Source organism: Vulpes lagopus, chromosome 15 (genome assembly GCF_018345385.1).
Source record: "Vulpes lagopus strain Blue_001 chromosome 15, ASM1834538v1, whole genome shotgun sequence".
Lineage (NCBI taxonomy): Eukaryota > Metazoa > Chordata > Mammalia > Carnivora > Canidae > Vulpes > Vulpes lagopus.
Genome location: NC_054838.1, coordinates 33,384,804 through 33,398,317, shown reverse-complemented (window position 1 = coordinate 33,398,317; position 13,514 = coordinate 33,384,804). Strand labels below are relative to the sequence as shown.

The following is a 13,514-nucleotide window of genomic DNA, read 5'->3' as shown; positions in this document are numbered from 1 at the left end:
ACACTTGTGCTTATTCAGTACATCCACATCTACTATCTGGTTTAACCCTTATAACAACCTTATGAGGTCGGCCTTATTATCTCTACTTTACGATGAGGAAACTGAATCAGATAGTTGGTGGGGAAAGGGAGAGGGAATAGGTGAAATGCAGGGGATTTTACTATGGACTTTAGTAATAAAGGTAATAATAATGTATCAATGTTGGCTCATTACAGAGCAAAATGTATATACATTGCCTGGAGCTTTTAAAGGACACCCATGTATCATTGCCATGTGTTGTTAATGCATTGTGTGTCATATAACTTTTGAGTGATGAAGCTGGGACTGAAATCATGCTTCTAAATTCCAAGTCCTAGAGCAGTTTGGTTGATTCATAGAGTACCACCTTCAGTCTTCTCTGATTTTGTTTCTTATACTTAGCTGCAGAAATGTTGTAAAACTCTAGCATGAAGCAGCTTTTTATATGACAGATTAGATCCTCGTATCAAATCCCCCAGGTTATAAACTTGTAATTTAAGATGTTATACATATAATAGGTTTCTCCTGTCGTATCTGGGTGTAGTTATCAAAAACTAACAATCTTATTTTTTCTTCTTTCCCTCACTTAGCAATGGTGAACTAGACCCCTGGTCAGGAGGTGGAGTAACCAAGGATATCACAGACACCTTGGTTGCAATCACCATCCCAGAAGGGGCCCATCATCTAGATCTCCGAGCCAGAAATGCCTTTGATCCCACGGCTGTGCTATTAGCCCGCTCCTTGGAAGTTAGACACATGAAGCAGTGGATCAAAGATTACTATGCCAATCTGAGAAAGAAGCACTGAGCAATTTTGATCATTTTCGGTTTCTTTTATGTTCATTCTACCCATGTTCCCATTCACTTTGGTTTTCTACATGTAATTACTTTCCCTTTTTTGTCATTAGATTTGGTGGGGCGAAGGTTGAGATAGAAGAGAGGGTGATGGTGGTGACAGTAGCCATCACACATCCCAGGTCCTCGCCATCTTCACGCCATCTCCACGAAGAATCTCTTTGTGACAGTTTTTCTACACCATCCGTGGCCCTCATAACTGGAGCAGAGTTTTCGACTGCCTTTCACAAGAGGGAGAGTTACTCCTTTGTTTCTCTGCAAGCAGAGCTTTCTCTTCATTTTGAGGTTAAAGTCTCTTTGGTCCATTTGTTGCACCCCATCCCCCCCCCAAAGAAAGAAAAGCAGAAAATAGATTAAAATGATGTAATTGCAGCTGGTAGGAAGGATGTCCGATGCCAATCCAGGAAATGGAAGTCATTCCTTTTGTACTTGACTTTGAACTGTGCTATAAATAAAGAATAAGGCTGGACCTTATACCTGTGTGTTGCTTCTGAGGCTCACTCCAGCTGTTGGGAATGCTGTGTGTACTGGGCTTGGCTGGTTTTGGAAAGTCCTTTAATTTTCTCTCTTCTACTTGGCCAGCTTTCCTCCGTTCTGGGATATTTGCCACTATGATACTGCCAGTAAGTAATCTGGCCTTTTTCTGCTCTGTTTCTCTTTGTTCCTAAGGTCAGTTTTGTGGTAATTTGGTTACATTTTGCCAGTTTAGGAGAATGGCTCTGTTTTGCTTTTGCTTTTACATCTGAGCAAGCTTTTATATACCAGTCACGATACATCAGTGAGAAGCCTTTAAAAATTGATGAATCAACTATTTAGAAGATAGAATGTAGTTATATTCAGCATTTTGTTTTTTAAATTCTATTTTCTGGTGGTTGTTAGTGCTGTCATTAAAGTCAGAAGTGTCAGGGTGCTAAGAAGCAGGTGCGCGAGAACTTTTCTGTTTGGCTTCCAAAAGAGAAGCTGACTAATTCATGCAGGCAGCATATTTGACATTAATAAATGGCCGAGCCATTCCTATTTCCAAGGGGTTGGCTTCTTTCAAGCAGTTCTTACACTGAGACCTTTCTTCAGAAGAGCTTTTCTAGGATAACAAATAGGGTTGGATCAAAACCTTTCAGGGACAGAGAGAGACTAACAGTTTCTACTCTGTTGAAAGATTTCTTCCCCCTTGTTTCTTTTTATTTTCTCTCAGTAATTTTTTTTTTCTTCACCTTGCCTTGGGAACATTCTCTGCTTTTCAAAAACTGTACCTTGAGCTCAATCATTTCGAAAGCATTTATTTATTTATTTTTAAATACAGATATAGAGTTCATTCTTGGGTGGGAAACTGAAGTATTTCCCTTACTTTCCCAGCATCTGGGAGATACAGAAAAAAATCTTTGTCTGGTTTCGGAAGCCTTCAGTTCTCATTGTAATGAATTGTCCATCAAAGCATTTGGTCACTATTTTCGTTTCAGCATCAGAAAAAAGTCTGCTGGAGTGCGAATTTAAGGGTCAAAACAATACTGGTTTTTATTCTCTATCAGCTAAGAAGTTACATAATGCAGGATTTATGGGCTTAATAGAGGAGATGCTTACTATTTATTTTCAGTACTATTGATTTTGTGATATTTTCCTTGAAACCTTATACTTGTTTAAAATCTTTAAAATACTTTGCCATTTGATTTAATATTGGTTGTTTGGATGAGTTACATTTTTGTGAGGAAACATACTGCTAAAAATTGCTATATTTTTATGCAAGTATAATTTGGTCTAATGTACATGTTTTTCAATGTATGTTTCATTACAGACAGCAACCTTAAGTTAGCCTAATTATAATATGCTAGAATTTAGTTTTAAATTGAAAAAGAATTGCAACATGAGATAAGCCTTATTATTTTAAAGCATTTCTAATTAATAGATGATGCTTTTGAAAGACAAGGAAAGAGAGACATAAAGAATTGGGGTGTTTTTATTCTGATCTTTGTTACTTTAACTGCCTGGAGTCAACGGATAGAACTAAGGAAATAGGAACCTTTCTTAAGGAATCGCTGGATCAGATTACCCAGAGGAATCAATGTCTAGTCTAGTATATTAGAAGGTAAGGGCACCTCAGATATCATCCAGTCCAAACTCATCTTTCGTAGGTTTTGGCATTGTGGCACAGAGAGACAGGACTTGCTACAACTCTCATTTTTGGTAGAAACAGGCTTTGAATCCAGGTTTTGTTTTGTTTTGCTGTTGTCTTTTAATTTGACAGAGTGAAATCTCTATTTGGATAAGTAACAAAACCTTACCAAACTAACTTAAATGAAAGAGGGAATTTATTGAAACTATGCAAGACTAGCTCCAGGATTTGAATAAAACTAGGAATCATGAAGGAGTGAAACCAGGGTCTAGAAAGTCATGAAAAGTCAAGACTGCTACTTTTTGTTTCATTTCACTTTCAACAGAGGTCACCATCCTGAGGGTGAGATTTGTTCCTCAGATTTTTATAATTTGGCCAGCAGTATAAAATGTATATGAGCATCAGAGTTACCTGGAGGGCTTGTTAAAACACTGATGCTGGGCAGCCCCGGTGGCGCAGCGGTTTAGTGCCGCCTGCAGCCTGGGGTGTGATCCTGGAGGCCCGGGATCGAGTCCCATGTCAGGCTCCCTGCATGGAGCCTGCTTCTCTCTCTGCCTGTGTCTCTGCCTCTCTTTCGCTCTCTCTGAATAAATAAATAAATAAATAAATCTTAAAAAAAACAACAACAACAAAACACTGATTGCTGAGCATCACCTCAGAGTTTGTAATATGTCATGGGGATGGATCCTGGGAAGTTGCCTTTCTCGCAAGTTTCTAGGTGATACTGGGCAATCATACTTTGAGAACCACCAGTTGAAAGAACTCTGAATTTGAATATCTTGAGACAGGACGTGCCCTGTCAATTTACCTCACTCATGTTACCCTGCCAGATTCCATCTGAGTGTGGGATCCCTGCCTAAAGCTTCTCCTTCCCATGGTTGTTGCTTCATTCTTTCTCTGCAGACCTTCTCTGCTGGCACAAGGCCGATGACTTCCCAGCATGGTGTATCAGGCCCCTGTAAGTGTACTACCTCACAAGCTCATAACTCTCAGGTGTTTAGGAGAAATGAGGTCATAAAACCATGGCTTCAAAGATCCACTATTTAGGATGGAAAGGGAGAAGTTAAGGCGACTGCAGTAGGATAGCAGACCACAGGGGTAGTGACATAAGATGAATCTGCATACTTGAGCAGGGAGAAAGTTCATTCAAGTAGACCATGATTAGGAGTCATTATAAGGAATGAGAAATCAAGGATAGTCCTAGGTCGGGAGTGACACGAACAGATTTCATTTAAAAAGGTCATGCTGGCTATAGAGTGGAATATGCATTGTAGGGAGCAAGCATGTGATGTAGAGACCACATCGTTTTTCCATTTTTCCAAGTTAGAGAAGAAGGTGGCTTTGACTAGGCTGGTAGAAGTGACAATGAGAAGTAGATGAATTTGAGAGAGATTTAGTAAAAAATGTTACTGGAATTTGGTGATGTGGTGTTCTATGAGATACGAGTTGGGCAGGTGTCAAGGATGATTTCTGGTTTATGCACTTGGATAGATGTGCTGTACACTGGCAGGGAACATCAGAGGGTAGAAGGTGACCAGGTTTGGTAGGAAGACTCTGGGTTCAGTTCAGTTTTGTCAGGCTGAGTGTTAAAAATTTGATATAACTACGTAGAGCTAGCTGTCAAGTAGGGCTGTTGGATGTAAAGATCTGGAATCCAGTCTGGGCTGGAAAAACATGGTGAATAGATGGTAACCAAAGGATGTTAATTCAAGGAACTAATGTTTAGGAAACTTCAGAAGCCATTAACTATATTGTACCTACCATACATTAAGCCCTAAACATCTTAATCCTCCTAAAGCTGTAGTACATATAGCTCCACTTAGCCAACCTACCACTTGTGCTGTGGTATAACCATGGCTTAAATTGAGATCTACCTCTCTGCACTCATTTACCATTCTTACTTGCCACCTATTACTTTCCTTATGCCCCACCATTCAGTCACTCTAAATTTCCTCTGAAATTCATTTCCTAGCATTACCCTCCAATATGTTTTCAATGACAAGATTGTGTGCATCTTTCAAAGCCCAGGTCAGCTTGATTACTTCCACTGTAAAGTCTTCCTCAGTTTTCCTAAAGGCAATCAATGGTTTCCTAATTTATGCTTTCAAAGAACAAGGTTCATACTTAGTATGTTAGCTACATTGTAAACTCCACCAAGGTAAGGATTGTCTGTTTTATTCATCTCTGTATCTCTAGTACCTTAAATGGTCCCCGACTACCTCTAACTTAGTACACATATCCCAAATTGTGGCATTTTGCTTAATGTTCTCACTGTCTTTTTAGGAAGACCAAGTTCTCTGAGAGCAGGAGCTATGCCTTACTCTTTCTAGTAATCAGCATCTAGGATGGGGTCTGGCAGCCAGGTCTCAGTAGGCCCTCTGTAAATTTATATGAGTAGATACATTTCAGGGTGGAAAGACCAAGCTTTCTATCTATCTGTCTCCATAGCCAAGCACCTTTTTATAGCTCTGATGTGCTCATGTGACCTCCTGCCCTAGGCCTCCCTAGATTTTGGAAAGGGAATGTATTAGTACTCAATACTCTAGAACTTGAACTTCCTAATTTACCTTCTCTTCAACGGAGTGTGCTCCTGGCTTCCTGTCCCACTCTGTCAGCTGGGCACTCTTTGTCAAGGAGGCTGAATGTAACTCTGTCTTGAGGTTGGCTGGGAACTAGACCACTAGAAAGAGAGACATGCAAGTGGATGGATTTCTCTGAAGCCATTTTTCAAATGCAAAGAAGGGGCTGGTTCCAATAGATTTTGTTATCTAATAATGGAGATAGGAGTTTGGAAGCTTCCAGTAGCAGAGTGCAAACTCAATCTTGGGTCACTTAGTTCTGTCCATGTTAAACACTTAGTATGTTTAACATGGCTGACACCTTTGATAAGAAGCTCAGGCCTGGAGTGTGGAAGTTACTTGCCCAAGGTTTTTGTTTGTTTGTTTTCTGTGTAAAAATGTTTATTTGTACTAATGTTTAGAATACAGGAACTAAAGAAAGAAAGATACCTCAACTCCAAAGTGACAGTGAATTAGGGCCTGCTCACACCCAAGGAGAAGGCCACTCCAGGGGGTCCTGGCATGGACTATATCCCCCCACTACTTCATGTCAGTGTCACCAGGCAAAAAACTGAGGAATCCGGGTGTGAAGATCTTAGCAGCTGCTAGCGAGCGTGCAAGGAAAAAAGGGATGTCTATGTGGCTTCCCTATGACCCAGGAGCCAGTCCTTATGATAAACTTACATATAGCTAACATGTTTATTTATTATTTAAAAATTTTTGTCACATCTGGTTCTAAAGGTGTTTTAAAGATATACATTAAACAGCATAAGTGGGACAAAAGAGATTTAAAAGGGATAGAGATGTAAAATGGATCTAGGAATGCAAATTATAAAGCAGCATTTATCAAATAGGCTCCATAGAATGCTAATAAGGCCAGATGTTAGTAGATATTTCATCAAAAAGGTATACATGATGAAAATATTTGAACATGGTTGAGATAAATTTAAGCAGGTTATCTTTACCACAGAATCTCTCAAATTTTGATATGCCATGTGCATTGTGAAGAATGATAACATTTCAGGAACTAGTGCTTTGCCAAATACATTGACAAATACTGCCATGGAATTCTAAATATTTTTTGAAGATGTGCCAAGAAAATTTGGCCAAGTTTTCTAGCAGCCGTCTGCAAAGAAGATAAAGTCATTTAAAGAGTTCACACCATGCCTAAGATAAACCATACTAATAACCTTGAGAAGCCTACGCAGGAATTTCTTGATGGAAGGGAAAAAATGTGATGAGTTTTTCATCTTCTTTATATATATTACTAAGTTTCATTGTATTCATCCTTTAGTATAAAGAAAATCTTAACACCATAGTATAACAATCATTCTATAATGAGCTAATGAAATACACTACTGGTATGTACATATTTTTTGCTGATCTGGGTTAATCTAGAAGTAGATTTTATAATGTTTGGAGGAACACACTCAGCCAAAATTTTGGCCAGTTTCTAATGCCTTAGTAGACAGTTGAAGAGGGAGAAGGAATGATGTTTTATAACACAAATGAAGTAGTTTGAAAAAACAAGCCCAGATACCTGAATATACTGTTAACTTACTATGGGACCAATGATAGCTCACCAGCCATGTGGAGGCAGAGCTGAGAGAAGGAATCAGGTGCCTCTCCCTCTGTATGTTTGGGAGATGATTTTAACTGTTTTTCTTTATTTTTGTAGGGCGTAAAATCTAGAGATAGTCAAAGAAAGATTTCCTGAAAACCATCAAGTCAGTAACTCCAAGATAATTAAACTCTGAATGAAATTTTTTGCTCAGGTGATAAATAAAGTGCCATGACACTGAGGGTGTACAATAAGTGCCCTTGAATAAATGCAATACATTCAAGTAGCTAGATGATTTGATGAATAAAAGGGTTCCTTCTCTTATCTACAAAGGCTATTAGATTATTCCTGTTTCAGAAAGACCCCTGGACACAGGGCACCTGGGTGGCTCAGTTCGTTAAGTGCCTTAACTCTTGATTTTGGCTCAGGTCATGATCTCAAGGTTGTGAGATTGAGTCCCGTGTCTAGCTCCAGGCTCAGTAGAGAGTCTCCTTGAGATTTTCATCCTCTGTCCTTGCCCTGCACATACACACATGCTCTCTCTCTCAAATAATCTTTTTTTTTAAAGATTTAATTATGTATTCATGAGAGACACAGAAAGGCAGAGACACAGGCAGAGGGAGAAGCAGGCTTCCTGCGGGGAGCCCGATGCAGGAACCCAATCCCAGGATCCTGGGCTCACGACCTGAGCCAAAGGCAGATGCTTAACCGCTGAGCCACCCAGGTGTCCCATAATAAATCAATATTTTTTTTTTAATAAATAAATCTTAAGGAAAAGAAGAACTATCCCTTGCAGTTGACAGAAGGCATTTTATGTTACCATGATGTCAGTTCATTTGGTCAGCCTGCCTACCTTCAGAATGGAAGGTACAATATAAATCAGTAAAATAAACCAGAATCTGCTTTATCTTTAAGGAACTTATAGTCAGAGTTCCACCATCCTTTTGTCTCTTTTTCTGATGCTACAAAACCCTCACCTGTAGGAATTGTCTTTAGTTCTAAGCAAGTGGTTTTCAACTGGTGTTAGTTTTGCCTCCCAGGGGACATTTGGCAATGTCTGGGGGTGTTATTGGTTGTCACAACTTGAGGCAAGCTAGTATCTACTGAGTAGACATCCTACAATGCAGAGGACAGCCTCCCACAGAAGTTATCTGGCTCAAAATGGCAATAATGTTGATGTTGAGAAACTCTTGTCTAACCTAAATCTTTTCTATCATAATTGAAGGTCCTTTCTTCAAAACATTAATTCAGTTCACCCATTAGTCTTACACTAAACAATAGCACAATGTTTAGTACAGACACATTCCTCTCTAAAATTTAATAATCTTTATTTTAGAGACTGATTCTTACTAAGTTACTCCTTGAATTTACCTTTCCTGGGCCAAATAACTTATTTATTTGGATAGTTTGTTCATCTATTCATTGAAACATTTATTGACTGGCAACTCTATGCAGTATAGTGTTAGGTACGCAGTAAGAATTCAAAGGCAAAGCCCAGTTGTTGTCAAGAGGCTAGGTGTTAATGGGGAGAGGTGGTCACAATGTCAGATGATGAGGCTAAGAATTTGTGTTGCATTCAGGGTGCTGTGGGAGCTTGAAAGCAGATGTGATGAATTAACCCTGCAGGTTTGAGGAAGGCTTTAAAGGAAAAGTAATTTGGACTGAGACTTGAGGGATGAGAGTTTGTAGGGTGGAGGGAGCTTTGTACACATTTTGTACCAATCTTAGGCACCAATCATGTTACTGTGGGGCAAAAATACAGTTTCTGTCTTCATGGGGTTCATAAAAAGAAAACCAAGGGAAACCTCCCCTGTAATGCTGGTGTCATACTTTATAGATCTCAGAACTCTGCCACCTGCCTTTTCTCATTTGAGTCTCTCAACATCCCTGGGCCTCTGGGAGGCAAGGCAGGTGTTACCTCCATCTTATAAAGGAGGATTATAAGCCAAGAGAAATTATGTGACTTTCTTCTACCTTCAACCATGGCCACAGATCTGGGAAGCAACAGTTGTCTGATCCCAGATCTTGTGTTTTTCTATTCTTCCTTGGTTCCAAATGCAATTTCCTGTGCAGAGAGGCAAGCACACTTTTTTCTACCCCCTCCTTGTCCTGCTGTCTTCATCTCTGTCTTAACTTTTGTTTTCTGCTGGCCTCAATGCTGAAGTTTTCTGGTCTTCCCAGTTCCACTGCCAAGGGAAGGGAGGAGTGAGAATTGCTGTCCTGTCTATTTGAAAAATCATCTCTTCCTCTATTTCCCAATTTTTTTGAGGAATAAGGAAAACTGAGATGTGGAATAGAAAATCCCTTTTGTTTGTCTTGGTGTTTGATAATGTATGCAACCTCTCTGGGTGGTTTAAGCGGTTTAGGTATTTTCTATAAAAGGGAGCTTTTAATGACAAAACTAATGTGATTATCTGAGTGAGTGTGAGAGGCGTATTCAAGGCTTAAAGAAAATCTGTTAGAATAGCTGAATGTATCTGCTTAATCCTTTCTCTAATGTGGCTGAACAATGCTCTGGGAAGCCATTGGCCCGTTCTTTCTTCTAGTAAATGCCTGTCTCCAGAGGTAGGGACTGTTTGCCACTTTTGATACCCTTACGCTTCACCTTCTCAGCTGCACAAAAGCACAGGAAAAGTCTAGAGGAACCCAAAGGACTGGCAGAAAGCAAGTGTTTCCTCTGAATGCAGAGGGCAAAACTGTACAGCACATGCCTGCTTTCTCCGCAGCGTGCGGAAAAGCCGAGGCTGTGGTCACCAGCGGGAACGGCATCTCTGAGAAGGGCCCAGGTCTCAGCATTTGCTTTTGTTGAGTGCTGGATGAGGGATGGCTTGGGGAAGCTTAAACTCTTAGACCTGTGTTAAAGAGTGGCTTAACTACTCCTTTTTTGGGACACGGGCGGGGGTCGGGGGGAAGATGGGTTGGGGCAGAGATGGGGATAGGGAAGGGAAGCATAAGAGGGGAGAAAACTGATACAGGTTTGGATTCTGCAAGTCCCTCTGTTGACTTTGGGCCAAAATTAGATCCCTCTGAGTCCGTTTCTCTAATTTGTGAACTTGAGATAATAATGCCTGCCACTTAAGAGTCACTGTGAGAACCATACTGAAAATGTGAACATAAATATCAAAGGGTCACAGCCAATCTAGAACATTGTCAAATAATAGTGTACACTTTTATATTTATTTTACTTTATTTAAAGTATTATTTTTCATTGTTCTTTTAAGAATTCTCTTTTAAATGTGTAATTCATTTTAACTCAACAAAACATTTGTTGGCTGCTTATTATATGCTGGGTATTATGCCTGATTCTGAGGATACATATATGAATAAGTCTCTAACCTTTAAGGAAGGCACAGTCTTGTAGGGGAGGCAGGCATATAAAATTCAGCTTGATAAATGTGCATCAGAATTGATTGATTCTAACCTGGGGTCAATAATAATAGCTAACTCTTATACAGTGTTTTTTATTAGCCAGGAGCTTAGCCAAATGCTCAAATTACTTAATTCAATCTGAATAGCACTTTGAGGTAGGAACTGTTATGCCCATTTCACAGATGAAGAAGCTGAGGCTTGGTCAGATCAGCTAAGTCACTTTTCTGCAGTGATAAGTGGTGGGCCCAATTAGAGTCCCAGATCTATCTGACTTTATAGTCTAAAGTTGTACTCGATGTGCTGGGCTACTCTTCAAATCAAATCCCAGAGGAGTTTACCATAGCTGGGTTTCAAAACAGATTTAGAAGTTTTCCAGTTATGTAGAGGAGAAAGGGCATTCCAAGCAAATGGAATAGCATAGGTAACAGTACATCGGCTAAAAGCTTCTTTGCAGAGAGGAACTAGAAGCAGTTTGTGGTTAGTAGTGGAGTGGAGCAGGTTGGAGGAGTACATAGCAACCAAATTATGATCTCTCTGTATCTTCATGAAAAAAGTAGGTAAATTATTTATTTTAGTTAATTTCTTGATTTATATTCTGTTTGTCAGAAGGGTTTTGTAGCAAAGTGGGAACTATTGCCAGATTTATGGTACAGAAGTACAAAATATACTTCAAATTTTAGAATGAGAATATTTCAGAATAGAAAGCATATAAGAAATCATGAACTCATTCTGTACAAGAAGAAATCAAGGCTAAATGTATACAAAGGTCTTCGTCAAGGTTATAAAGCAGTTTAATCAGCTGATCCAGGAATATCTGTGGTTTCTAGAAATCATAAACATGAAGTGAAAGTAAACATTTAATGAGAGCTACAGGACTATCTTCTGGTGCATTTATAGAGGTTGGTAAATTGAAAAGAGGGAGAGATGTGCAGTAGATAATTCCAGGGAATGTATAAAGTCCTTAGCTGATGCTATAGTTTCCCCACTGGGAAGCAACACCATCTTTGCAGAATGGTGTTGGATATGTGAGTATCTTGGCCGAACTGAAGCTGGGAATCGGATTTGCTTGGAAGATAGATACCTTCCTATGTCTATTTATTAATTTTCTTTCCTACTTTAAATGGGGGCATGGTAGAGATGTGATCTGGTTCTTGTTCTTACTGGGCTCATAATCTGAAAGACAGGATAGACAAGAAAACAGGTCATTGCAGCCAACTGGAGTTAGTCATATAATAAGGTATAGGATGGTAATGGCAGTCCCAAAGGGGCACAAGTTACTGGACAGATGTTACAAAAGGATGAGGAAAAGCTTTCTGGGTGGAAGAAGTCTCATTTAAGATAAGACCTGAAAGATGAGGAAGAGTGTGGTGAAGGGGAGGGCAGAGAGTTCTCTAGATAAAGGGAACAAGTGCTTCGAGGAGAGAGACTATTGCATTGGGGAACATTAGCTTCAATGTGCTATTCCCATTTGCTATTGCTGAAGTCTAGTATGTGAGGTGGGAGTGATATGAGGTTCTTTTTCTCTGATTTTCCTTTCCCCAATAATCAAGATTACATAAACAGGTAGTTTACTGGAATGTGTCACAAGTCTGATAAAAAAAGATTGAAATACATTTAAAATACTCTGTGGGAGTGCCACAGAAAGCAGGTGCTGATGTGCTGGGGCATACTAAAAGATTGCACAAAACAAAACCTCCAGTATTCCCCCTCCCCGTGTCACTACACTGACCTGAGAACTAGTCTCCCCAAAGGGGCTACTTCTTACCTCTAAGATGGAAAACAAAAGGCATGAAATCAATGCCTGAATGTAAACTAGACAAATAAATGCCAGGGCAGCAGGAGGGGAGAGCAATAAAGTGAGCAGGCCTGAGTGATGGTGGTAACCTGCTGAATTCCCAGGTCACAGAGTAATTTACTGACTGGTCCTAGGCCACTAGATAATTATCCAGACAGCCCCAATTCTGGTGCAAAAACTCCTGCTGCTCAAGTTATTAATACCAGCAGCAAACAGCAGGTGTTGGTGAGAGCAGAGAGGAGCAAACTGAGCACCCAGGCTGCTGAGTGAACACAGAGTCACCTGTCAGGGCCCTCTGAGCTGGACCTCCCCAGAAATGCTGGCCAGCTCCAGCATTTAGCGCTTGGTGCAGTTGTTGCCTGGTCCCCAGGGAGAAGCTCCCCAAGGATGGATGAGGGCTTGGGCAAAGGAAGAAGACAACCAAGTCCTCACATTTGACCAGCTTGTGCCAAAGAAAATTCTACTCTGTTTCCCCTTGGAGCTGACCGAAAAGTGATTTTTGAGGCCTCCCCTGAGTAACTTAAATTAATATCCATGAAGTAATGTCAAATACTCCTCTTTGACATGGCGTGGGAATTAGACTTCACTGTGCTTAGATGGGGTCAGGGAAAATGATGGTGTCTGTCCTAGGGCTTAATCATTTGAGAGTTTGACCTCAGGTAATCCTGAAGGGATTTCAGGGGGGAAGTGGCGTGGGGGTAGGTCTCTCTTATATAATACTCCTCTTTAAAATATGCTAACACATGTAGTGCCCAGCACTTTGTAGACATTTTCAACCAATGTGAGTGTACTTCCTTCTTCCTCCTATAACATTATCTGGTGAATGGCCACCTGAATGATCTAGTTAGGACAGTGATTCTCATCAAGGGACAGTTTTGCTTCCCAGAGAGCATTGCCAATTTCTGGAGAGACATTTTTGGCTTTCATAACTGAATTCTACTGGTACTTAGTAGCTAGAGGCTAGAGATGTTGTTAAACATCCTACAATGCGCCAGACAGCTTCCCACAACAAAGGATTAACCAGTTCAAATAGCAGTAAGTGCCAAGGTTGAGAAAATATGCCTTAGGAGATTCTACACACTATGGCCAGGGTAATCCTTTTAAACACAAATTTTAAGTTACTTTCTTGCTTCAAAGGTCCCAAATGGGGGATCCCTGGGTGGTACAGCGGTTTGGAGAGCTCTCTCTCTCTCTCTCTCCCTGTGTGACTATCATAGATAAATAAAAATTAAAAAAAAAAGTCCCAAATGGT

The 13,514-nt window shown here is 40.2% G+C and overlaps 1 protein-coding gene across 2 annotated transcripts in view; it reads left to right on the top strand.

Moving 5' to 3' along the window:
- The window catches only part of LOC121476278 (prolylcarboxypeptidase), a 64,122-nt gene extending 62,776 nt beyond the window's left edge, over nt 1–1,346 (top strand). For both annotated transcript variants that reach the window (XM_041730094.1, XM_041730095.1), the window contains exon 9: nt 609–1,346. In XM_041730094.1, the coding sequence (XP_041586028.1) occupies nt 609–825 (217 nt within the window). In that variant the 3' untranslated portion in view covers nt 826–1,346. The remainder of the gene's footprint in view (nt 1–608) is intronic.
- The last annotated feature ends 12,168 nt before the right edge of the window (nt 1,347–13,514 follow it).